This window comes from Coturnix japonica, chromosome 3 (genome assembly GCF_001577835.2).
Source record: "Coturnix japonica isolate 7356 chromosome 3, Coturnix japonica 2.1, whole genome shotgun sequence".
Classification (NCBI taxonomy): domain Eukaryota; kingdom Metazoa; phylum Chordata; class Aves; order Galliformes; family Phasianidae; genus Coturnix; species Coturnix japonica.
Genome location: NC_029518.1, coordinates 99,584,307 through 99,611,363, shown reverse-complemented (window position 1 = coordinate 99,611,363; position 27,057 = coordinate 99,584,307). Strand labels below are relative to the sequence as shown.

General features: G+C 42.2%; 1 protein-coding gene across 4 annotated transcripts in view; it reads left to right on the top strand.

The window, feature by feature from the left end:
- The window catches only part of SUPT3H (SPT3 homolog, SAGA and STAGA complex component), a 235,133-nt gene that overhangs the window by 87,665 nt on the left and 120,411 nt on the right, over positions 1 to 27,057 (top strand). For all 4 annotated transcript variants that reach the window (XM_015859909.2, XM_032443555.1, XM_032443554.1 and 1 more), the window contains one exon: positions 23,077 to 23,161. In XM_015859909.2, coding sequence (XP_015715395.1) covers positions 23,077 to 23,161 — 85 coding nt within the window. The remainder of the gene's footprint in view (positions 1 to 23,076; positions 23,162 to 27,057) is intronic.

Here is a 27,057-nt window from a genome sequence, read left to right as displayed (position 1 = left end):
GCGTATTCAGACAGGTAAAGTTCAGAAATGTGTTTATCCTTGGCAGAATCTATTGGATGCTAATCTGTGGGCTGCTCAACCATATTTCAGGGTTTGGGTTTCTTTTAGGGACTTTACTTTGGTCCCTACTTCTAAGTTATAACGCATCAACAAATTTCTTATCTGTAAATTCAGAAAGATATTGACCAATCTGTTTAGTTTGTCACATCTTAGAAAGGGTCTCATCTTTAAGGACCTTCACTAGACTCACCGTAGTTTCTTCTGGAAGGAGTGGTGTTTTCTTTGGTCCCAAGGACTTCCTCTTCATATTTCTGAGCTTTGACCAGCTAAACTGTCTTTGTGTGGTCTGTTGCCTGAGGGTTTGAAAAAAGAAAGACCTCGCCCTTTCTGCTTTCTTTTTTTTTTTTTTTCTTCATAGAAATAGCAACAACAGACTTCACTTTTCCATTCCCATCTCTTGGTTACTTGTATGTCCTATCCAGATCCTTCATCACAGACCTGAGTTGCAGGATCATTTATAGTAGCAAAATGTACTTTTGAATCCAATTCAATAACCCGGTATAATAATGGCAGAAATGTCAGGCAGCTCAAAGCCCATTGATTTCTCCATAGTTACATCTGAGCCTTGTTTGAACATTTGAAACTAAATTGTGATTTGATTTTTGGTTTTATAAGATTAGATATGGCCACGTCATCTCCAGTTCAAAGAGCAAGTGAACCAACCTCCACCACCAGCTCACCTGTCCTCCAAGCTTCCCATTGGTAAAGCAGGGCTTGGTAATGGTGTACAGGAATTCTTTGCTTGCTTTTCCCATCTTGCTTCCTATTTTGATTAAGCTTCAGATGCAAAAGAGTTGATTAACACATAGAGACTGCATTGCAATAATTACAGTGCGCCTATGGGCACCGTATTCCAGGTGTTTTTGGAAATAAAAAAGACCAAGGCATTGAAGGATGGGTATTACTGGTTTGATGTCTACTTGTGTAGAATTTGGAATGAATATTTCAGGTTCTCTTCTCTAGGTTATCGGCCTGGATAGAATAGGGATGATGGTGTTGCAGCACATCACTTGGCTTTGGGGCTTCTTTCAGGGAGGTGGAGCCATGATTGAGTCAGCTTTGTGAACTTGCTTCAGATACGTTCTCTTATACCTGTGTATGTTATCAATATTTATTAAAAGGATGTCAGCACCTTTCAAGTTCTCCATTGAATCAGGAGGTGTCTCAAATAAGCTGTATTATGTATAATAACTCATGGTATGAAGATGGTTTAGCACTAGGTGAGAGGAAGGTTGTGCATTATTGTCTGTTGTGATGTGCAGCAACCTGATGCTTGTAAATATCCAAAGGGCTAGAATCAAGTGGATGGGGCCAGGCTCCTTTCACCAGTGCTCAGCAACTGAATAAGGAGCAAAGGGCACAAACTGGAACATGGGTAATTACATAGGAACATGGGTAAAAAGCTCTTTATTGTGAGGGTGATGGAGCCATGGCACAGGCTGCCCAGAGTTGAGGTGGAGTCTCCTGTGGAGATAGCCACGACCCATCTGGATGCCCAGCTGTGCAACCTGTTGTAGGGAATTGCTCTAGCAGGGACATTGGAGTCGATGATCTTCAGAGGTCTATTCCAGCCCCTTTTGATGCCACGATCTATCAGATCTTGTCCCTGGCACCTACGATGTGGGGCACTGGGACCAGCAGGCTGCAAGGCCCTCCCCTCTACTTTCTTTCCAGTCCTAAGTGATTACATTAACAGCAATGGAAAAGATATCTTGTTTATAATTTCCTAATATATTTGTTCTTTTTGCCATCTCCTAGTAGCCTTAAAAACTGGTCACGATCATCGCCCATATCCAAAACTGTGACTGAAATAAATTAGGTGATTTGGGTGATGTTTGAGTGCTTATGGAGATTGATGTAAGTGAAGCCGGATTTGTAGGGAGGGGTGACTTATGGCCAACTTGAGACTGCTGAGTATGAGTGAGAAGCTTTGGAGTGCTCAGGCTTATTTTCAGGAGTTCTTCACGTTATTCTCTGTGGCACGATACTTGATGAGCGACGCAGATTATGGGCTGAGAATAAAGATCTCATTGAAGAGTCAGGCAGGGATCTGGCATGGGAAGGTGAGATTTTTCTCCCTCTTTCCTCACTTTCTTACCTGTCTGTTTTGAGATTCTAACACTTTTCATTCTTCCTATTGCGAGCTTTACTGATGTGCATCTATAATACGAACTTGTACAGTTATGAAAAATTCTCCACATCTCAGTCTCTGAACTCCTCGGTCTCGCCGGCTCTTTAGGGTAGTCAGCAATTTATAGCAGGGAGTCCCAGAGCCGCTCTCGCTGTGGTTGCATGCCTGTAACAGCTCACTAGCACTTTCTTTATGACCCTCCCCCAAGACCATGGCTTTACTTCCTACCCTGCCACTGTTTCAATTTGGGCTACTTTCACCGCTCTGCACGAGTTTTGCTTTTAGGTGAATTATTTGCTTCGGAAACAGAAAAGGATCTGGAATAGCTGTAGCAAATTTAAGCAACAAATGCCAACGTGTTAGGCCTATAACAAAGTCATTCTTGCCACCCTTGCAAAAATCGCAATCAGTAAGGACAATTATGGCAGAACAAATTAGGAAATGTTTTATTTTGAGCAGTGTGAAATATTCAATGAAGACTACTTGATGGAAATTCTGGAACCCTCTAACTAACACTCCTTGGTAGCTGGGAGAATTTGGGAACATGCCTTTCTAAATTTGGTCTTCAGGAGTCTTGCAGTGCTTCTGATGTAATCCAAGGAAATGCTTTCTTCATTGTACTGAAATCAGCAGGCTTAATATCACGGAATCACAGAATGGCCCAGGTTGGAAGTGACATCAAGGATCACGAAGCTCCAACCCCCCTGCCACATGCAGGGCCACCAACTTCCGCATTTAATACCAAACCAGGCTGCCCAGGGCCCCATCCAACCTATTGTCTGTCACTTCAAGACAGGGGAAGGGTGATGAGCTCTAAAAAATGGGCACTTAACACATGAACCTTTATAAAGATTTTGCTGCTCAGGTAGACTTTCATGCCAAAAGATTGCTGCTTGGAAGTTCAGAGCAACGCAGGTCTTAGGGGAGAAGACAAAGTATTTTTGAGGTAGGAGAAAATGAAGTTTTTGTAAGAAATAAGACCTTGGATACACCTCCAGAATGTTCTTGCTGACCATTACGACTTACTATTTCCGCTGCTTACAGAAGAGCACATTGATTATTGATTGTTTGATGGGACCTTAATGGCTTTTTGTGTACAGTTAAACAGGGTTTCCTCAGGAAGGGAAATGAAGTTCTGACTTTCAGACATCCTTTGTATTGCACTTGACATGTAAAGTTTTCAGCCGAGGGTGCTCATATCTTGCAAGTCAAGTATAACCTAAGTTTTATTCTATGAGTTTGGGATACTTAATTCTTCATTAAGCGCCAGCAGGAGCTTTGCAAGTTAGGAATTCACAAGATGAAGCTCTGCTGACAAGAGTGAAATGCCGTGTATCACCCTGCCAGTATTTGAGTGAGTAGCAAAATGGGTGTGATTTTACTGTGAGCTCTCCATCTAACTAAGGCGTCTGCTGAGGCACAAGTATGAGCTGTTCTGTCCCTGTTGTAAGGTTTCCATCAGGAACTGATTCAGCCAGTCTTGTATTTGTTACGGACCCAGACTTCAGGAAGGGTCCCTTCAGAATGCTCTCTCCATTGGAGAGCTTTCCATAGAGCTAGTCCCCATTCTTTGCTTGCAGGGAAGCTTCCAGTGGATGTTTTATTGAAATTGGATCTGTAACATGGCCATTAAAAAGCTGATCTGTCTGTTGCACAGTACATATTTCCAAAAAAATGCTTTGGAAAGTGAACATTACTTGCATTAAACTTCTTTTCCTTATTATTGAATGGATTTGGAAAAGTTACTTCACTGACTTTCAAAGTACTTTTCCCATGTGTCACTTAAGATGGTGATTGCTCACCTTCAGTATTTACAAAACATGACTGAAATGTTAGGTAGAATTGTTGCTTTGTTCCTGCTCATAGCTGGGAAAAAAAAGGGTGAGGGAAATTACGAAAGCACACAGCTTTCCTAGTAAAATGAGAGTTACCCAGACATATCGCTTTGAAAATACATTTTCTTTATAGAATCATGCATAATGGCCTGGGTTGAAAAGGACACCGATGCTTATCCAGCTCCAACCCCCTGCTGTGTGCAGGGTCACCAACCAGCAGCCCAGGCTGCCCAGAGCCACATCCAGCCTGGCCTTGAATGCCTGCAGGGATGGGGCATCCACAGCCTCCTTGGGCAACCTGTGAACAGTGCGTCACCACCCTCTGGGTGAAGAACTTCCTCCTCAGATCCAACCTGAATCTCCCCTGTCTCAGTTTAAAACCAATGCCAGATGTAGGGTATAAGAACACTGAAGGTGTTCAAATGAAGGGCAGATGTGGTCCTAAGGGTTGTGGTTCAGTAGGCAATGTGGGTGGTAGGTGGACGGTTGGGCTGGATGATCTTAGAGGTCTTTTCCAAAACTAATGATTCTGCGAACAGAAATTGAGGCATTGTTCAGACATCATAGGAAGCAATCAGAAGCTCTTTTAGTTAAAATAGTTTTGACAGTTACAGTGTACTTCAAAGTTGGTGAGTCTGTGGGAGATAAATAATGAAACAGAGGATTAGAATTTATCATTGAAACATGCCTGCGTTTGAGTTTCTACAACAGCATCTTCGTAGCCTTTGATTGAAGCCAAACTATTTTATCAATAGTCATTTTTTATCTTTTTCAAGTGCTGTTCCTCTCACTTGACTCCTAAGAAGGGCTGAAATCTCCCCCCTCTGGAAAAAGAAAGGAAAAAACACAAAAAGACCTAAAAAGAAGAAAGAAAAAGCTGTTCGTTACCGAAACTAAATTACAGGCAACAGGAAAACCCACCATAATTCACTTACATATGCAGAAAGTTTTGTTTTCACCACCTAAAACAATATTTTTAGTTTCCAGTTCTGCTGTGCTCTGCAAAAACCTCTGATGCTGTTCTCATCCACTTCTGTAGAAATGCGTTACATCGAGACTTTTGTTTATAGAAATCTGATTTGGGAGTGAATTGAATTGGAGTGTATTTGGGTACTTGAGTTTGCTGCCTGTTCATTCCCTGCTTTTATTCCTTGCTTTAGTGCACTTATTCTATGCTATAAATATAAAAGAAATGAGTACTGAGCATACTAAGAAGGAGCTTCATGCAAACCAGGGCCCTCTTTATACGAGAAGCAAAGCATTGCGCTGTGGTCATTGCATTGGGAGTTACCCATTTTTGTCTGTATTGAGAAAAACCACAGACTTCAAGGAATAAAGTAGATTTTGAGAGAATTTTGATAATGAGTTGGTCGATTAAACATCAGTGATGCAGCTGCTATGGAAGTTCTTTAACTGAATGTTTCTTTTTGTTTTAATCTGATGGATGGAGGATGTTCAGAGCTTATTGATGGTGCCAGGTGAGTCAGGAGGCAACGCAGCCTGGTTATTAAGAGGTAGAGTCAATGGTTCTATGCTTAGCACAGCAAAAATAAGAGTCCTTACTTGGATTTGTTGTTCTTATTTTATTTATATGTATTTCTTTATGTTTGTCTCTTTTTAAGCTCAGGGTTTGGTTCCTCAGGGCTGTGCTCCTGGCTCTGTGCTGGTAATGCCTTCCCATGCAATGACCGAGTCTGTAAGTGCAGCAGGAAGGGAGTCTTGTACTTTGTGGGAGTCTTTTACTTTGGGATTTCTTCAACATTTATTTGCCTTTCTTTTGCATTTCTAAACATCGGATGGAAGGAGACTGGGATTGTTGTGCTGCTATCATAAAGCCATCGATATGTACAAGAGCTTGTATGTATACGTGGAGATACAGGATAAGTCCCAGATTCCCGATGACTGCCATTTTGAGAAACAAAGAAGGTTGCCACTAAGATTCCTTTTGTGCTTCAGTTGTGTTCAGTTATGCATAAGAAAGGTCTTAGGGAGATTTGGGATTGCAAAAGCAGAATGCGCAAATTCAGGCCCTTCCCAGAGAATTGTTTGGGACGCAGGGGGGGAAACTTTGATGCTCCTTATGTTTATCTGTGCAAGAGGTTAATACAAGTGCAGGCGTGGTGCTGTCAGGTGAAGGTGAAACTACAGGACGTGGAAGTTGACAGTGTCTGTAAGAGGAGTGGATATTTCTGTGTGGTGTAATCTGAAGGCTGAGGACGTTTTAATGGCACACCTCCAGTTTCTGAGCAGCGTGGATATCTGTGCTTCCATTAGTCCTCCCACAAGTGAATCCTTTCCTTTTACTCTCTGCCTGAATTATCCTGCAGTCTTGTATGTCCACGGCTTCATACTTACCTGAAGCATTGGTTCACACTGGGGAAATCCTGCTGGAGCACAGGGGAACATGAGGGCATTGGCTGCACTGCGCTGTGTCAGCCACCACCTCGCATGCTTCCTTTGTGGAACTCCCTTGTTTCCCACAAGCTGGGGTAATTTTCACATCCTCCAGCAGAATTGCATGTCCTGCTTGCAGAAAAATGAGATATTTGGTTTGATTGATGCTAGATTGGTGTACCAGCTACAGAACTGCTAAGTGGAAAATCGGCAGTGGGTTGCCATCCTCGTGTACAGGCTGTGAAGAGGAGGACTCGCATTATCTGAGTGTTCCGGAGCAAAGGGAAAAAAATCTTTGCTTGGGACTTCAAAGAATAACAGCTTCAGTTTCTATACGATGCTCTATATTCTGCTGTTCATAAAGACAAATTAGATTTAAAATAAGTGTATTTGAGGTTATGTATATGAAAACAGACTCTTCTGTTTGTCTCAGAGAAGACCTTACTGGATGGGGGGACAGGCAGGGCATGGCTGTAAATGTACAATAAATGTCATTTCCACTTGTTCTGTTTCAAACAAAGTTCCCCAAATTGTGGAATAATTATCATTCTGGAGAGATTTCCTTCTGAATTTGGATCAATGGAGAAGAGAAGGCTGAGGGGAGACCTCATTGTGGGCATCCAGTGCTTGAAGGGAGCGAATAAACAGGAGGGGGAACGGCTGTTTGTGAGGGTGGGCAGTGACAGGACAAGGGGGATGGTTTGAAACTGAGACAGGGGAGGTTTAGGTTGGATCTGAGGAGGAAGTTTTTCCCCCAGAGGGTGGTGACGCACTGGCACAGGTTGCCCAAGGAGGCTGTGGATGCCCCATCCCTGCAGGCATTCAAGGCCAGGCTGGATGTGGCTCTGGGCAGCCTGGGCTGCTGGTTGGTGACCCTGCACACAGCAGGGGGTTGGAGCTGGATGAGCACTGTGGGCCTTTGCCTGTTACCTATCTCATGGATTACAAGGGTCTACTTTAAGTGGTTCACTGTGAATGAAGTATTTAAGGAAAGATTCATAGATACTGAATGAATGCTGTTTGCATTCTTTTAGCTGTGCAATCTGCTTTGTGTGGTGCTGTGTGCAACCATCTGTACAATCACAGAATGCAGGCATTGAGAATCCAAGCAAATAACTTTGTGGAACAGAAGTTTAGAAGACTAAATTAGCTAAAAAATGAACGAAAAAAAAAAAAAAAGCACCAAAAACTTCTCCAACCAGATTTATATATTTCCCCAAAGCAGGATTTTACAGATTGCTATTAAAGAAAACACCAGCAAAGTTGGTGCGCTGGATTGTTGGTGTTGGGATCTCGCTTGCTCTCCCACCTAAAGGAGCTGCCGTAAAATAAAGCTCAACCTCTCTTTCCTTTTCCGAGTGTTTTTCTGAAGCTGGTTCTTTGTAAAACAAAGCACAGAGGTCACTGGGCTGTGTTTTGTTTTTGCAAGGAAGTTACCAAAATGCCGTGTGTTTTTCCTGTGAGACGTGTGAGGGCTGACCGGATTTGTCACCATGAAAACATTTTTTGACAACTTCTGTTTGTAGTCATTGAAGTAAGAACCAGGATTGTGCTTTCGTTGCAAAATTGCCTCAATGAAGCCAATTAAAACCTATTTTTTTAATGCATTTACCTGTGCGTTATGGACTGTAGGAGGGCATGATGTTATACGTTCAGCCCCAGGTTTTGTGTTTTGCCCTGCACTTTGCCAGTAGTTTCAGGGGTTAAAAACCAGGTACAAATCAGCTGCTTTGTTCATAGACCTTTAACTTTCCAGTAGTGCTGTAAGAGAAGGAAATTTCCTGTCACTTTTCGAGCTCCCAAGACCAATTTATAACCCTTCTTTAGACACCTGGTTGCTGCTCCCCTGGTGGAATGATTATGCAGCGTGTTGGGAAGTCGGACCACATTCAGTATTAGTCTTCATTAACTGCTCTGCAGAAGAGGAGGTGCTGCTGCTTTGCCCACCCCCGTGGGCTCCTTTTTTAAATATGATTCTACAGGACAGGAATAGAGACGTTGGTTTTTTTGCATCGCACTCATTGCAGCCGGGGTCCGGATGGATGCAGTAATTTTGTTATTTAAAAGCATTATACAAATTGTGAGGATGTCCACCTGACATTGGGAAGCTGAAAGCACTTTGGCATCCTGTGCAAGGTGGTGGGCCAGGTGCTGCCAGGCTGTGGCTTCGGATGTGGCTTTCTTGGGGCCTGGGACTTGACTTGCAGAGGTGGGGCGGCAGCTTGGTATGCAAAATGGGCGCTGCTCTGAGCTGGCTGGCGATGTGCTGCCATAAACATGGGATGTACAACCTCTGTGCCTGTCCTCTAGTGACATGGCAGCTGTGGGACAGTGATATCTGGGGGCAAAAGGAAATTCCATTGAGTGGGCTGTAAAAGGCATTGTAATGTAATGGGGGTCTGGGGGATTTGTCTTATAGAACCATAGAATCCATAGAGATGGAAGGGAGCTCTGAGTGCCATCTACTCCCTGGAGCGTACAAGGACACCACAGCTAGATCAAGTTGCCCAGGGCCTGGACGGTCTCCATCACTAGGCAGCCTGTTCCAGCGCCTCATCATCCTCACTATAAAAGAATTTTTCTTTATATCTAAATCATCATAGAATCATTAAGGTTGGAAAGGTCCATCTAGTCCAACCATCGGCCCATCACTACTGCATCCACTGAGCTGCGTCCCTCAGTGCCTGTGAAGGACCCCTTCCATTTTACCAACACACACCCACAGTGCCTCCACAAGTAGAAAAGGTTCAGAGACTGAAGACAGCAGCTCCTGCAGACCCATCGTAGCACATTCCTTCCCATCAGGACCTTGAGAGCAATTCATTCATAGAGGGATGTGACCTTCCCAGTTTTTAAGGTACCTCTGTTAGGAGTGAAGGAATGCCTGAATGGCTTGACGTGCTTTGTATGTTGTTTCCCATATTAGGTATAGTCTCATATTAAGTGTTTATTCTGCGGTAAATGTTATATTGCAAATAAAATCAGCGTCTGAAATGTGTTCAAACAGCTTTGCCTAGAAGTCTGGGGAGATCAAGTATTTGCCAGAACTTGGGACACTGTAGGGCAAAACGTGCCAGAGGTATCTAGTCTGTTGCCATTTCAGCACTTTAATATTTGATGGCTGTTTAATTGTGGTTGCTCTGTAGCTAAGTGTGCTGAAATGAAGGAATTTAAATGTGGTAAAGGAAAGGCTTGTCTTTGTCCTCTCTCTGAATGTAAAGCCCATTGTGATCATAAAAGGTTTTCAGACACACTTGGGGGCTTTTTCCCGTTCTCTGTATGCTGTGTAATTGAGTTCTGTGGACTGGATGCCGATGAAAAGTGTTTAAGTTCAGTATGTTATGGTAACGGTGGTAAAGAAGAGGGTTGAAATGTGAAGGGAAGAGGGGAGAAAAAAGATTTTGCTGAACCTGAAGGTTGCTATTTAAAACGTTTCATCATCAGCTCCCACGTGAGAATGGCTGTAGGGCTGCCCTCTGAGGCTGAGAGCCACATCCCAGCAACACAGAGGGGATCTGCTGGTGGAGTTACAGCCCTGCAGCTTTGGCTCTTAATGGAGGGCTTCATGGCAGCTCTTGTTTTGCCAAGTGTGAGTTTTCTGTTGCATCTTCTGCTGCACTGATGCCCCATCCCTGCAGGCATTCAAGGCCAGGCTGGACGTGGCTCTCGGCAGCCTGGGCTGCTGGTTGGTGACCCTGCACACAGCAGGGGGTTGGAAATGGATGAGCACTGTGGGCCTTTGTGACACAGGCCGTGCTGTGATTTCCTGACAGCGCAGCTCAGGCTGTCTTACACCAAACTGTATTTTAACTCAATGGGAAGAATTCTGCAAAATGGCACAAACCCATCTGGGTTTTCCTTTATGTAAGTTATGCTGTGAAGTGAAACAAGCGCGTTGAATAATCTCTCATGAATAAGCTGATGGGGACAGGGGGAACTTCCTATACTGAGTGAGGAGCAAGTGAGTTTAAGTGGTCTTCAGGGCATATTTGCTTAGCATGTTCTTTATCAGGGGCTTTACGAGGGATTCTACAAGGACTTTAATATCTAACCTGACTCTTATTTGCTGCAAAGCTTTTATAATGCAGCTCAAGTCTCTCTGGTAATCCAGCAGCTCTCAGGCCTGTGGGTTGTCAGTGTGTTTCCTCTGGTGAAGTGATTATTGGCATTTCCATTTCATATTGAATATCTGTTCTTTCTGGCTTTGGTCAGCATCTTAGGATAGTTCTTTTGCTGTGTTTTTTGCAGTTCCAGGCATGGGAACAAGGTGCTCATGTATTACAGACTTGAAATGATATGGTGTTTTGTGCCAGAACTTACTTTGCTAGGGCTTGTTGGTTTCTCATATTCAGCTTTTCAACTCCAGCACATGAAAGCCTCCCAGATATTCTAAACACCACGAACCTCTGTAGAGATGCTAATGAAACAGTAGTTAAGAGATTAAAGGCCTTTGGAGTGTACGGCCTGGATGAAAACCAAGTCAAGACAGGAGCTAAACGGTCCCCTTGTATCCTCATCTAACCTGATTTCATTTTCCTAGTTGTAAAAGTCTTCAAGATATTCTGAGTTCGCGTATGCTTCCCTCCTGCTGAGCCTCAGAAATTACAACAGTAATTACAATAATTTGTTAATGAGACGCTTTTGTTCCCCTCTTCCCTTGTATTCAGTTTAGTAAGGTTTACTTTTTAATAGTCTGTCTAATGATGGCACCTGTGATTCTTTGTTCCCTCTGCTTTCAAGGCATCCTAACATCTAAGACTGACCGCAGCAAGTTATAATGTTTTATGTTAAATATCACTTGTCTTATGTATGCATGTGCTAAATTTGTGATAATCGTCATATTGTTTAAAACGTTGTTGGCGCGTTTTGAAAGGTGATGAGTTGTTCCCCTTCTAGATATCCTCCATGTTAGGTTACAAGCACCAAGGGTGGTTGTCCCTTCAGTGACATCTGTCAGGGCTCCCATCAATATTTAGCTGATGCAATTTAGGAAGGAGAACTTAGAAATTCATGAAGGCTATACCTGGAAGAGTTGGAAAGTACAGAATGGATTTGATAGGAGTACAAACAACTTGGTTACTTACAGGAAATACATTCTGTGATGTTGTTTTTTTTTTTTAATTGAAGTTATCTTTTAAACTTCTCATTTAAATGGCCTTTTTTTCTTTGTTTTTGCATCCAAGATTACACTGGGATTTCATGGCTTCTCCACCTTCAACACAACAATCCACAGCAGTATTTTCTTCATGGACTTTTGGTCCTTTCTTAAGTGGCTGTTCTCTTATTAGGAATATTGGCCTGGTATGGGAATAGAGGGATTTGTTTTACCACGATCAAGCCTGCAAATTAATTACTCTCATCAACATCTTATCAATTTTTACTTGGAGAAAGTGCACCTGAAGTCATTCAGCTACATGTCCTACAGAGTACTTTCCCAAGCGAGGTACCTCTGTTTCTTTTGTTGTACAACAAAATACACCATTAAATGCATGTGTAAGAACAGTAAAGACTTGACTTGCCCTGCTTATGGCTTTATAATAAATGATAAAAATTTATATCCAGAAAACCAAGAGTGAGGTTGATTCAAGCTTGAGTAACTCCTGTTAGAAACAGAATGACAAAGTATATTCTGCATCACTCGTTTTTGTGTGATTCTTTTTTGAGGTGAGTTATCAGTGTTTTGGAACAAAGGGTTTCGTATTTTCAGAAGCATTGCATAATTGCACTGCTTGTGGTAATTGCACATGCTGCTCCTGTTCATATTTTGGTAACTAAAAGTAGCATCCACATCCAATGTGAAATGTAAAACATGTAGGAGGTGTGAAAGGTGCCATGGAGATTATGCTAGTTAGAAGCATTTTTGGTGGGGAGGCTCGTGAACAGTCTGTGCTCAGATCTAAACAGAACGGGACAAACAGGCAGGAGTGCATCATCAAGGGGATTATTGTAACCATGCTTGGACCATGCGAGTTGATAGTAAGCTGTGGAGATGTTTATGAGTTACTGCAGAATACTCTTATCTGCAAAATGCAGGTTGGATAAAAGTAGCCATGTGAATCCGTTTGGAGGTTTCACTGTTAGAAAGGTATTTCTGTATCATGAAACCACAAACTTAACAGCTCCCTTTCTTTGACAAGCCCTAGGAGGTGTACGGTCCTATCCATGAACACTGAGGGAGGCTCTCTGCTTTCTGGTAGTACTTAAGTCTGCGTCTTTGTCACGATGTCACTTTATCCTTAATGCCTTCTGATTCCAGTTCATTGGAGTACTCATGTTTAAGTGTGCTGAAGCAAATGGCTTTTTACAGAAGAGGAGGACCCACTCGTGTAACGCTCAAATCTTTCTGCCTCCATAAAGTGCACTTTGCGAGCTGTGGTTTCCATGCACAAACCGTTCACACACGTGCAGGAAGTTTTCTTTTTCTTTTGCTAACTATGGTAAAGTCAATGAAATTAGGGAATAAGTGATTTGTTGTAAATATTTAGTGAACTGTGACTAAGCACCTTTTAATAGAAAGTGTCAGCATTTCTATTCCACAGGCTGTTTATGAGCTGTTGTATGTTATAAGGCGCTTTGTCATGACTCGAGATATTTACAGGACATCTTTTTTTAGTGACTGTTTTTCATCTGGGAGGCGGATGGGAGTTTCCTGAAGGTGCAGAGCAGGCTCACAGTGCATGATGTGTCACTAGAAACAGCACTCCTGCACTCTGTGTTTTCTTCTGTCCAGGGTTGCAAGTAGAGATGTAGGAGGGCACTCAGCTGCAAGGCTGCGAGAAGTGATGAGGTGTTGTTCTAATGAAGTCTGAGTGGATTTGGTGTTCCTGAGGTTTTGGGAAGAACCTCCTGCAGATCCTTGTCACAGAAAGTTCCAGCCCCCAAAGACACCTTTGTACCTGGCCTGGAGGGGGAGCTTAGGAACAGCAGCTCTGCTGCATGTCGTGGGTGGCAGAACTCCATCAATTGCATCAATGTCACGTATCCACGGGCTCTTTTCTTAAATGAGCATCCTTGGTCATATGTAAGCATCACTGCTAGAAGCAGGTACTTTCACTTGCTGGGTAGAGCCCTGCCTTCTTTGCTTCTTCCTTCATCTCCAGTGACAGTAAGGAATGCCAGCAGAAATTTCAGATGAGGAAAAAAAAGAATTAAGAAGTTGATTCCATGGAATGGTGAATAGGGGTGTTAAGGCCCTGACTCCTGGGTGGGTTCCTCCACTCACCTGGTCACCATGGGATTGTCTCATAGGTCCTCCTCCGCTTCAGACTGCAGAGACCACCTCTTCTCCCACTGGCTGCTGAATATTGCTCCTGTTGCCATCCCCAGTAACCACACTAATTGCTTACATGGAAAAGTAATATTAGGAAAATATTAAGAGAAGCTAAAAATACATTAAACATGATATAGCAGCTGGAACCAGGGAGAGCCAGCACCTTCCACCAGCCAGATCTCCACGGACCACCAGCAAAGTGCTGCGGGGCCCACTGCAACCGTGCAACCACATAACGTGCTTTGGAACGTTTACATCAAATATCACCTCCTGCTTTTTACCTTGACCTCAGAAGACTTCCCCAGCAAATGATAAACAATGAACTTACATAGTGTGCCCGAGAGACTTCGGTTCTAAATAAGCCCTGTATGATGCCACACATTTTCGAGGAAGCAGAGCTTACCCAGACCACACAAATCTCAGCCACCAGCACCATTGCTTGCGTGTCGAGTGATGCCAAGCTGGGGCTCGAAGAAGCAGTGACTGTGCCTGTATATAGAAGCACAGTCAGGATGCTCTGGAAAAAGAGCTCGGTGCTGAACAGCTCGGTCCTTTGCAGCACTCTCTTCTGTGGTACCCACAACTGGAGCCTCTTGCTTTTTTCCGGCTCTGAAAGAGAAAGAAAACGAGGATTGTTCTACTAACTGCAACAAGGGAGAAGGCATTAGTTATTCTTCTGTAATACCTCATCCTGATACTGAAAATTACAGTCACTTTCGCCTCTGTACTGTTTGATTCAGTGTCTCTTGGTATTGATTAGGATGCAGCATGCATATTTAATTTAGAGAGGGATTTTTTCTTCTGCAATCACAGACATGTGCTATAAAACTTACTGCTGATCCTCAGGTGAGAGTAAATGGAAGTGTTAGTTGGAATTGACTCTCTGGAGTAATGTTTTATTTTGTCTAGCTTATCTGTTGGGATAAACAATGGAAGCTGAAAGGTGTTCCCCAATGTCATAGTATCACAGAATTGCTCAGGTTGGAAAAGCCCTTAAAGATCATTGAGTCCAACCACAACCCAACCATCCTACCCTAACTAACAGCCCTCCACTAATGATGGCCCTGAGCACCACATCCAAATGGATTCTTCAGAATTCCACGTTAGAGCAAAGCTTTCCAAGCACCCGTGCCACATCCCAAGGAAAGAAAGTCTAAGCAAGCAGCTTCATGTTGCTTCCTTTCTGCATTGGGAGTGCTGCTTCATTAATGCATTTTAATACTGAGGGCTTCAGTGTGGCACTGAGGGACATGGTTTAGTGGGAAATACTGATGGTGGGTGGACGGTTGGACTGGATGATCTCAGATGTCTTTTCCAACCTTGGTGATGCTGTGATGCAGACCGTTGCTGTTGTATTCAGCCCCATCCCCAAGTCATGGGATGGAGTGGGGTGAATAAGGATGGGCATCCATCTGGGCTTTCCTGTGGAGGCATGGGACGCTGCAGGTTTGCCCTATTCATTGTGTTGTGCATACAGGTATAACTATGCTGTTGTTTTCACCATTTATTTATTTATTTATTTACATCTTATATGTTTCCCTAAGCAATTATCAGACAAAAATATACCAAGTGAACATACCTTGATTACTTAATGAGGCTTTAATTGTGTAAGTGATGATTTAGCATTTGTGTTCAGTGTTGCTGTTGGAAAGTGCCGAGGCAAAAATCTCTGGTACAATTAGTAGAGACGGATGTGGTCCTTGCTTTTGTTTTTGTAGCAAGTAGATCAAGCCTAGAGTGATTGTAAAACATCAATATTTTATAAAACTCTTCTTTTCTTCTTCCAAAAATTCTGCCAAATTGTACTTAAGTGAAGTCTTCTGAGGAAGAAGCCCATAAGAGTTCTTTACTATAAATACATTTTTGTGATTTTAAGAAGAACGGGGTATTTATAATGGATTGAACCAGAGCTTCTCTGCTCTGTGTTATCTTTATAATGTTTGCCATAAAGTGCTTCCAGGCGACATCTTGACTTCTGTAATTTTTTTCTTCCTTTTCGTTGGTGCCTGGAACAGATTATTGTGGGTTATAACATTTTAAAACATTTAAGTAATCCATTTGAAAGCAGGAAAAGGAGCACACCATTGATATGAAATTGCACTGGCTCTCCAGAAAAGATTTTATCACACAACTTCCAGTTTCTTACTCTAGGGAGAATGCTGCATAGTTTGGTTTCTGAAATAAAACATGTTTTCAAAGCACTGTCTTAGTAGGGGAAAATAACATCTTTGGGGAGAATTTTACCTCCAGAAAGAAAATAATAATGAGAGTTTTAACTGTATTCAGTGCATTCTGAAGTTAAACTGAAATTAAAACCAGCTATCCAAAATAATTAGTCTGCATTTTAATAGATGCACGTGCTCTTGGAATAGAAGTGAATGTATCTGATCAGTGCTTGTAGGGAAATGTTTTTTATTTGTGTTTTTCACTCACAGGTTCCGTGCTAAGATGGAGTCATTACTGCAATGATTCAGTTTTGATTTTTGGTAACTGGGAGGTTGCATTGCTTCGTTAGCTGTAGAAGGCATGTTGTGCTCTGAGCATAACTCATTAACTGTAATTCAGAGCACAGCTCATCAAACCATAGTTTTTGGACCACTGATACTCCAGAAGTCATCAAATCATAGAACGACCAAGGTTGGAGAAGACGCACAGGATCATCCGTTCCAACCGTCTGCCCATCACCAACAGTTCTCACTAATCCATGTCCCTCAACACAACATCTGAACGTTCCTTGAACACCTCCAGGGTCGGTGACTCCACCACATCCCTGTGCAGCCCATTCCGCTGCCTGACCACTCTTTCAGAGCAGTAGTATGTCCCAACATTCAGCCTGAACCTCCTCTGGCACAGCTTGAAGCCATTCCCTCTGGTCCTATCACCAGTTACAAGAGAAGAGGCTGACCCCCAGCTCACTATAACCTCCCTTCAGGTACTTATAGAGAGCAATAAGGTCTCCCCTGAGCCTCCTCTTCTCTACACTGAAAGTCACATTAAGTATTTTACAGTACTTTTTCTTTAAGTACGCATAGTGGCTAAAAGAAATTACAGAATCACAGAGTTTAGAAGCCCTGCAGATATTGATGTTACAGCTGGGGCTGAGGGTGCTCATGAGAAATACTGTGGTTGGTAAGGCACTGTTCATGTCAAGGAAGCGTGTCTTTGTGAGGAGATCCTCCTTTTGGATACCTCTGAATAGCTCTGACATGAGCACATCCACGATGACTAAATGACAATAGAGGACCTCCCTGTGCTCAGGTGGGCTTCTCTTCAATGTGGAGGTTGGTGGCCCTGCATGCAGCAGGGGGTTGGAGCTTGATAGTCCTTGAGGCCCCTTCCAACCCAACCATGTTGTGATTCTATGAACACTTTTTACTTTTCTCTCTAAATGAGGACCTTAAAAGACACCTCTTTGGTGCCAGCCAGCCGCGGGACCATGGAGTGGGTTGCTCCCTTCTCCATAGCAAAGGAGGAAAAGTGGCATTACACAATACCTTGATGTCACATGCAGGCGTGTGTTCATTGACAACTGGATGTAATTATCATCGTCTTACCCAAAAAAACTCTCATTCATAAGTTGTGAAATGAATTTCTGAAACAAAGAGCAAGCCGGAGCGGTCTTAACATTTCAGAAAACATAAGAAGAATAATATTATTTCTTTACAAATTAGCATAAAGCATTCATCCTCATTTATATTTTTGTATCTTGTGGATTACTTTCAATGGCCTGTGGTTTTAATCTAGATTTAAAATAGCTAGGGATTTCCACATTTGGTTAACACTTATAACGTATATATATACAGTGAAATGATGTTTTGACTTCCTGCTCTCCTCATCATTTTTTTCACCCCATCCTCATGAGAACAGGCTGAAAATTCATCTCTCTTGGCTTCCTTAAATTCCATTTGTGTTTGGGTGCATTGTTGCAATGAACATTTTCCTAGCAGAGACGACTGATCGCAGTCCAGTCGGCACAGTCTAGAAAGACAGTTGTCTCATTTATTTCCTGAAAAACTGAAACCCTTTGTGAATGAGCAAATGGAATGTATTATGTTATACAACTGGAATAAATTATATCTCTCTCCTTTGCCAGTCGTAGGGATTTGTAACATTAATTTACGTTCAAAACGCTTCGCTGTTAGGGTTTGGTGTGTTCTGATTAGTACACAATGGTACTAAAAAGGGTTCTTGCCACAGCTTTCTGTTGGGATCGAGCTGATGATTTTCAGCACTTAGGAAGTGCTTGCAGTCCTATAACGGAAACCGGGCTGAAGCGAATTGCTTCCCTCAATAAACAGGATTTTTAAATGCACCTATGTAACCAAGCATTAACTGTTTTTTTGTTTTTTTTCTGGGGATCTGATGGAACAAGTCATCCTGGAAAACATTTCTGACCCTCTATAGGCTCATAAGAAGACTCATATAAGAAGGTGACTCAGAGTTGTCAGCATATATTTATGAAGGAGACGTCATGCGTTACCAATCAATACTGTGTGTATTATAGATTATTTAAAGAAGCATCAGGAAAAGCTGCCCCTTGTAGAGAGAGTAAAGTAATTAAAACAATTTCAATCTCAGATAAAGTGCATGATTCCGAATGTTCACACTTAAACAAAACAAGTTTCTGAATCAAGACAGTGTCCTCCCATGGAGCTGGGAGTCTTTCGTATCTCTGGAGTTTACTCCCCATGGGTTTCATGTTATACTTGATTTATGGTAGGGTCGCTGAGGACAGGACTTCAGGACAGAAAAATCTGACTTTTCATGAGGTGAGAAGTTAGGCATTATTAATCCTGCTCATTGTCAGACCTTGTAATTTAAAAAATCATGGTGTAAAGAAGATACTTCAGTTTTCAGGTGAAGAAAATTGGTCTTAGAAAGGTTTGCCTTGTTGAGATCTCACCTCAATGACACTTGATGTTTTCGGGTATTGCTTTCCAACAAAGTAATTGAGAAGTACATGCTGTGAACACAACTCATTACTGATACTTTTTCTTTCAATAAGCTCAAAATTATTGCTAATTACAAACTCTTTAAGTGTTTTTAGAATGTTAATAATTACAAGCATCGCTGAAACTTATTTCAGACTCTGAATATGGCATTCAGTGTCTGTTTAAGGAGCTCCAACAGCTGCATGTTAGATGTAGCTGACAAACTGTCTTAGAATGTGCTCACATCTCATTATAAAGCTTTTTAAGTCACGTAGTGAAGATCTGTGTATGTTTAACATCATGAGACCCCCAGCTCCTTGCTGAGCTGAGCTTCCAGTGTTTCCAGCGCTGTCTGAGAGCGTTACGAAGGACTTTTGTTTTCAGATGTTTTCCTCCTAATTTTCTCTAGGTGTTCCTTTTCTAACTTGTATCCCTTTATGTGGCACTGCGTCCTTTTGAACTGTTAAATGATCTTATGTAATACTTCTCGATGTTTATGCTTTTCCCCATGTCTGCGGCATCATCAGGGTTTAATCTTATACTGAAAAACAGAATGCGCTTTGTAGTTTACAAATCAGTTTCTTCCTCCACTTGCTGTTCTCAAAGCCATATTCAAATTCTGGGAAGGGCATTTTCCTTCAGTAATTGGGCTAAATTCCTCTTAGGGAAATTCAGTAATTCAGCAGTTGGATTTTTAGTGTTAATCTTACAGTGTTTAAACAAGAGAAGATGTCTCCACTTGCTGAATAAATAGATGGCAATTCATTTTAATAAGTTTGATGAATTTCTCTTGACTGCATTGAAGTAGGAAAACAAGGGAATATTGGGGTAGGGATGCTTTAAGCACTTCAGACAGATAGGATTGCTACCCAGGGTGTGGAGAAAGGAGAAGAGAGTTCTAGAGGGAGTAACACTGCCAATTTAGTCAACTTTGCATGCAAAATAACATAACGCTGTTAACAAATCAGCTAAATTGTATATATATATGTATATCTGCACACACAACTTATTTTTGGAATATTTTTATAGAAAACTTATTGAACCATCAGCTCTCTAATAGCTGATATATTTAGGAAGAGACTTGTTTACACAATGCAGCATCTCTGAAAACTAGGCATGTACTTGTGTATTCCAGATGCACTCCTGTCAAACAGTTGACAGTATTACTGTGTATTTTTGCAGTACTGAGGAGACGTAATCCCAGATATTATTCAGTCCAAATAAGTCTAGTAGTGTGTTTTCCCTCTGTGATTCTCTGGAATCCTTGCCTGTTTTTACATTTGTATCAGTGAACTAGCTAGTTTGAATCATAGAATCATAGAATTGCTCAGGTTGGAAAAGACCTTAAAGGTCACCAGGTCCAACCACAACCCAACCATCCTACCCTAACCCTCCCTAAATCATGGCCCTGAGCACCACAGCCAAACAGGTTTTAAACACCTCCCCTGGGAGCCTGTTCCTATATAGTTCTACATGTTGTGAGCACTTACGTCCTGATGGCATTCTGCTGGGTTGGTTGACGGGTGCTGGCCTGGTGATGGAGGCACCCTGGCTGTGTTGGGCTGCCTGCAGAACCTTGTCTGCATGCAGGTTATATCTTAAGGTTCACCCTGAGCTGAACACCTTCCACCTCCCTGAGGAGCTGCCCCTCAGCCTCCTCTCTCTGGGCCCAACAGACCCAGGATGATAGATGGAAAATAAGTATTATGGAATATCAGTTGGGCTACTCCTGGGAAGCAGTGATGATGAGTCAGGACAGCAGGCAGTGGCAAATAAATACCTCTGTGTTGCAGACAGGGCAGATATCTCCTTGCCCTGGGTGAGATTTTCAGCCCCATGGTAAAGCTGCAGCCTTGAGGGGGACCATCTCTGCCACTGCAGTTCCTGTCAAATAGAAACATAAGAGGAAAAGTGGTTCAGGATTTCTAGAAAAGAACAAAATGCATATTTCCCACCAGTCTCCTTCACTGCCTTCATGCTTTTCCTAGGCTCGATTCATCAAATTTATTCAAGGTGGTAAATTCCACATGAGTTGGGGCAGCTTTGTTATGGTATGAACTCAATAGAAGCCCCAGTAAAGGAAAGTATTTATTCTAGCTCCGTGCACTCCCAGCCACCCTGGCTGCACTTCCTTTCTGGCCAGCATTGCGTTGCAGGGCCGTGGAGGATGGGAGGTCGCCGCAGCTCTGTCTCCACAGCCACTTTCCTGGTGGTCTGGCCACCTGGGGAGCTCCGCATCGACCTTCTGCAGCAGGGCTCCATACTTTGCAGCCTTTTAAAGCCTCCAGAAATGTGGCAAAGCAAGTGCTTTATCTATTTCTATAACTGCCCAGGATTTTGAGGTTGTTGCATAGAGGTCTCTGTGCCATGAGCAGATGTTGTACCTTAGCACGTGCCAAGTGTGTATCTGTATGACACAACAGTGTGCTGTGACACTTCATACGAGCTTTGAGTGCATTGAACACTGGGGCCACTGACGAGCTTGGAAGCATCATTATGAGAACTGAAACGAATTAGAAATAGAAGGTAAAATAAACAATAAAAGAGTTGTGGCAGTTTTTACATGAGAGAGTTCTCAACCAACCTCCTACTTCTTAGATTTGTTACTTTTTGTTCAAAGGAGATTGAGAACCTGCAGAGTAGGACTGTGCTCAAGGAGGAAGTTCTTTACTGTGAGAGTGGGGAGGTGCTGGAACAGCTGCCCAGAGAGGCTGTGGATGCCCCGTCCATCCCTGGAGCTGTTCAAGGCCAGGTTGGATGGGGCCCTGGGCAGCCTGGGCTGGTATCAATGTGGAGGTTGGTGGCCCTGCCTGTGGTGGGGGGTTGGAGCTCCGTGATCCTTGAGGTCTCTTCCAGCCCAACCATGCTGTGATTCTATGATGCAGGTCTACTTCCAACAAGCCACATACAGGCACATTCTGTTGGGGTGAATACCTGCAAATTCCATTTCAAGGGTGTTTTTTAAGTTTTGCTAAAAGCTCTGCATCATACTTAACAATGAAATATTTAAGATTTATCACTTCTGAGCAATTGTTTTAAACCAAGGAGGTTTTTTTTTCATATTATTACACATTCCAGTGTAATGTGGTAATAAATAATTCTATTTTTATATGTATTTCCTACAGAATACACAGGTATTTGCAGTTTATAAAATATTTAATAGGATCTGGTAGGCTTTCAGTGCTTGCAGTCCCAGGAAGGGTCTGATGTTATAATTCATGTTCATGTGCACTTGTGCAGAGTAGAAAGGAAAACTCTTTGGGTTGTCCTGTAACATCTCAGCTATAGCGAGTATATTTTCCTGCACAAGTTTTCTAAATTTAAAAGCTCATTTTTGGGTGGAGAAAGAGAGGGGTTTCTTTAGAAATGCCTGGAGGAAATACCTGAGATCAGCGAGTGGCCTTTCACTGCTGTAATGATGTAAGGCAGGAATTGCTTTCTTTGTTTTGATATTTGTGGAATGGTAAGGTATTTTCAGTGAGCCCTTGTTAGGCTTAGTTGCCACCACTTGGGAATTAACAGCTTTAAGTTTTAAAAATAATTTAGCTGGAATGGGTGGGAAGTAGAGCAAGTCTTTGGAATGACTGATGACTTGGATTTCATGAGTACCCTTGATTTCTTCAGTCTTCCATTGTTGGAATGAATGCATTTCAGCAGTGTTGTGCTGATTGCAGACTGCTGGAGGGCACAGAACAGACACCAGACCTGCACTGGGCTGTTCTGTTTGCCAGGCTGAGCTGTGAGGAAAGCTATGATATACAGAGCTCCACACCAGCCCTCTGCTGCACACCTGGGAGGTGGGAAGTTAGCTGAGCAAACTGCTCAGGTCCTTTTCTTCCACATAGTCCTCCAGCCATTCAGCCCCAAGCCTGTAGCTTTACCTGATGTTGTGTGGCCAAAGTGCAGAACCCAGCACTTGGTCTTGTTGAACCTCATCCTACTGGCCTCAGCCCAGCAATCCAGCCTGTCCAGATCCCTCTGTAGGGCCTTCCTACCCCCAGGCAGATCAACGCTTTCCCCCAGCTCAGTGCCACCTGCAAAGATACTGAGGGTGCGCCCAATCCAAATCATTAATTAATTAATACTGTTATTTCCTCTTGGTCTCCTGTCATTCAGTCTTGCAAGTCAGCCTTTAACAGCCTCTGGCATACTCCGAGTGGACCCATTGTACAGCTTTGCCTACTGCTTTTTTTTAAAGATGTTCCTACAAACTGGACTTTCCTCAGTTTTCAGCTTATATCACCATGAACTTCAGTATACATTATTATATATGTCCCTTCAATCACATTACCTAGATTTATATTTCTTGCAGTGCACTCAGTGATCCATTTCCATATGGTGTACAGGTGCATTAAGCTTGTTCTTACTCAGATGTTTTTTATTTCACTCAAGACCACCTACTCGGTTTCTTTTTAAGTCCTTTTCATAACCTTGCAATAAACTTCTTTCTTTCAGGTTTTCCTTGGGAGATGCTCGCAGGCCGCTCCATGAGTCTGCCATCTTGGTGGAAGACATCGTCCACACTCAGCTGATAAATTTGGTAAGAACATAACCAATACAACAGCCTCTGCTCTGAAACTACTTGAAGAAGCATAGAGCTTTCATGATCAAATGCCTAATAACAGATAGTTCTGGCTTTAGGACCAAATAAAATGCAGTCTCTGTGAGTGATGCTCTGCCCACAGTAATGTGAAGAAGCTACTGCTAGACTTGCATTTCAGTAGCACACACGTCAGTTATGGTTATGTGTTGTGTTTGTGTGATAGATGAAAATCCACCTACCACTGGGAATAATGCTGATGCATTTCTTGTCCGTTCAAAATCTTACACTCTTAAAACGAAAAACATTTTTAGCATCCGAAGAGTTCATTGGGAATGTTTCTGTTTGATTCCTTGTTGTGAATGCGTTATTATTTGCTTAATATTTCTGTTTAAATATTTTTACTGTTCAGTGTTTTGCTTTCTGTCAAAAATTATTTGGAAGTAGTAAATATTTTCCTTCACTGAAAGCCAGTGGAAGTGTTGTATAAATAATCAGAAATTACTGAAAAAAGAAATTGTGGAGGAAAAAAAAAAGAGGTGGTTTTGAATATTGCAGAGGTGGTTCTAAAATCAGAACCTCACCGTAGCTTTTATTTCACAAACATTTATGGGTAGGTTAGTGCTGATGTTTGACACAGCAGCATGATTTGTGCCACCTGGCATTGGGTACTGGAAGGTATAGTCCTTTCTGCCACCTGTACCTCGGGACACGTAAAGTGTTGTGCTTCTCCTCATGGAGTGGCTCTTCATCTGCAATCACCAATACGTACGTGTGAGGATGCACACTTTATGGAGCTAATATGTACGAATAATACTAAATTATGATAACAAATATTGGTTTATGGCTATTCCTTAGATTAGCTAAAGCACTGAGCTGTGAGCTCCTAGATCTTCTTCATGGATCTTCTGCTTTTTAATGAGCCCCTTCAGGAATCCAAAGGTTTTTCTGAATTTTGAGGTGGGTTTGGTAACAACACTAACAAGATGAGTAGACTTTTGTAAATGGAGACGATTCAGAATGGGGCAGACCACAGAGAAGTGATGATAACTAAGCCTCCCCTGCCCTCCCATTGCCTGCAGGTGGGTTCTTTCCTTCAGCTTTGCACTTAACCCAGCAGGTGTTCCTGCATGGCACTGACCACATCCAGGACCCTTTCAGCCCTGGGTATCTGTTCTGAATTCATACCTCAAGCTCTTCAGCGTGTATCCCCTCCCCTGCATCACCCAGCACCTTTTGCTGAGGCTCCTTTGCTTACTGTGCTTCTTATTAGGCTCTGGGAGATGGAACAACCTCTTCTTCCTCTCCATATGTTTCCCACTGCTTAAACATGCTGCTCCAGGCCATATATTTATATATATATATTTTTTGTTCTAGCTATAATAACTGTATAATAACTTGGATTATGAAAACTGATGGCTCTGGATTCACTCTTCCTTAAGCAATAATGTGGTGAAGCATCTGTGCTTTTGCCTTCCGCCCAAGCTTAGCAGATCCTTATGGCAAAATGTGTGTTTTTGAGAAAGTACAACCTGTAGCCAAGTGGTCTTTGCGCTTAAATCAATGCTGGGCATTTGTGTCGGGAGTCTGTGACCCCTGGAAAACCCTGAGCGGGGTGTAGGAGCATGTAGGATTTCCTGACAGAAGGAAGAATGGGAACAGAGCGGCAGATAAACAGCTTTTCTAACCTTTCACCTCCGACCCCAAGACAGCACTTTATTTCTGAGGAAGTGAAAGTATCTTTAATAGCTCATTGTTTTGACCTCTGACATTGGCATGCCGGAACTCTTCAATCACGGGCTTTTTACATGCTCTGGGTTTCTGATTGGGATCTTTGCACGTTCAACATCCTTTACAACTGCACGTCGTTGCTGGGATGTTAATATGTATTTGCAGTGAGTTTTCAATTTAGAGGTAGATGCTCATGTGGATATATGCAGCACGAGAGGAAAACTGGTCTTGTAACTGGAACTGCCTGGAAATGTACTGCTTACTACATAGATTTTGTCATACCATTTATGTTAATGGACTACATAGTTCTTATTATGTAATTTAAGAATTTCCTCTTAAAATTCATGTCCTTTTTGTCATGTGTAAGGCTAAACTGTAGGAATTCCTTTTATGCCTGAAGTAGGGCTGGCACATCGCACACATCTTTCTTTGTAAACAGTTGTAAGAAGTGCACATACTTGTTGATTAAGTCCAGATTTGAGCTTCTGAATTCAAAAATAAGTTGCCAGCTTGATTACCTTTGATTGGTTGACTTCTGATATCTCTGAGGTTTATAGTTCCAGCTTCCTATTTTCAAATTTGATCTGAACTCTATTAAATCAGGGTCTGATTTGGACAGACTTATACGGTCACCATATCAACCCAATGTATACTTTATGAGGTCTGGCTGCTACAGCAGATGACTGCACTAACAAGTCAAATCCTTAAAAGCAGTCTTATTTTAGTCTGCATCACATTTTATGAGCAATCTTTTTATGTTTCAGACTATATGTAATAAGTTGTGCACTGCTTTATATTAAGTTAAATTGTGCTAGAAGTATATAGCAACGTGTAGAAGGAAATGAGCATCTCCAGAGAGTGATTCACATCACCCTAAAATTAGTTTCTGCATTTGATGAGATGAATCACCTCCTGAGGAATTTATTTCCTCAACAGTTTAGTAAAGGGACCCTGTGGTGGCTGTCTGGGCTTTGAGTATCAAGGAGATAGTCGTAAACATTGGGAGCTGAGTTACATCTGATTTGTGTCAGTTAGAATATGAAAGGAGCTTGATTTTCTTTTTACATATGTTTTAATTAGGAAAGTGCATACTTGCATATCAAGCAGTGTAAAAAAAAAAAAAAAAGCTCTGTACATATTCTTTTCAAGCATCGTTTATTAAAAGAGCACAACAAATGTAAGTTTGTTTGAAACCAAGTTGATTGTTGACTGATGGTATTTGTTCAGTAACTGACCTGTATGTATTTGTTGATGCCTTAGTATCAACTCTTAAACTGCATTCAATTATGTGAGCTAAGACTGGAGTTCCAATCAAAGTTAGAATGTCCCTTGTGGGTCAGAACAAGTAGAAGAAAGTGGTTGCAAAGAAAATTGTACCTGCAAAAAAAAAAATATTCCAACAGAGAATTCAAAACGATGTTAATCAGCAGGGGACAAGCCATTATGGTACTGTTCAGAGTGGAGCAAGGCTTCTTTGAGCTGTTTCTTGCATTACAGCCAGCACACACTGAATGTTCAGTAACAAAATTCAGTATGGAGCTCATCAACTTTTTATTTCCAGGCACCTGCTTTAGCTCTGCATCTGAAGCAGGTACTTTGGTGCAAATCTGCCTGTCTAGATTAAAGTTAGATGTGTAATTTGTAATTTCTTTGCACGAAGATTGCACATTGTATTATCTTTCTGGTTGTGGTAGAGTTGCATTAAAAAATAATAATAATTCATAAGAATTCCTCATTAAGGGTGTGTTAATATGAGCCATATGGAACAAGTGCCAGTGAAACCAGAAAACTGTGGACAGAACAGTTGGATGAAGCAATGGTGAGGGCAGTATGTTAACCTATGGAGTCCGGAGTTGGGGTGGTGCTTTGTGAAGTGGTTGGACTCAGAGATCCTCATGGATCCCTTCCAGTTCCCATAGGTTATTCTATGATTGTCTCAGTTCTCTGCCTTCGCCTGTCATTAAGTTGGAGACAAGGAGATGCCTTCTACTGGCTTTTATTCTTGACTACATTTTCTACTTCCAAAGTTAATTGACTCACTTTAGGCTTCTTTCACATCTGTGATTATTTTCATGCCCAAATGCTGCATTCCATGAAAAGTGCCAGCTGGTCCATGAAAAGGCGTGGTAGGGTCACCTGCACAACCTGCTGGGGTCTGCCCATTC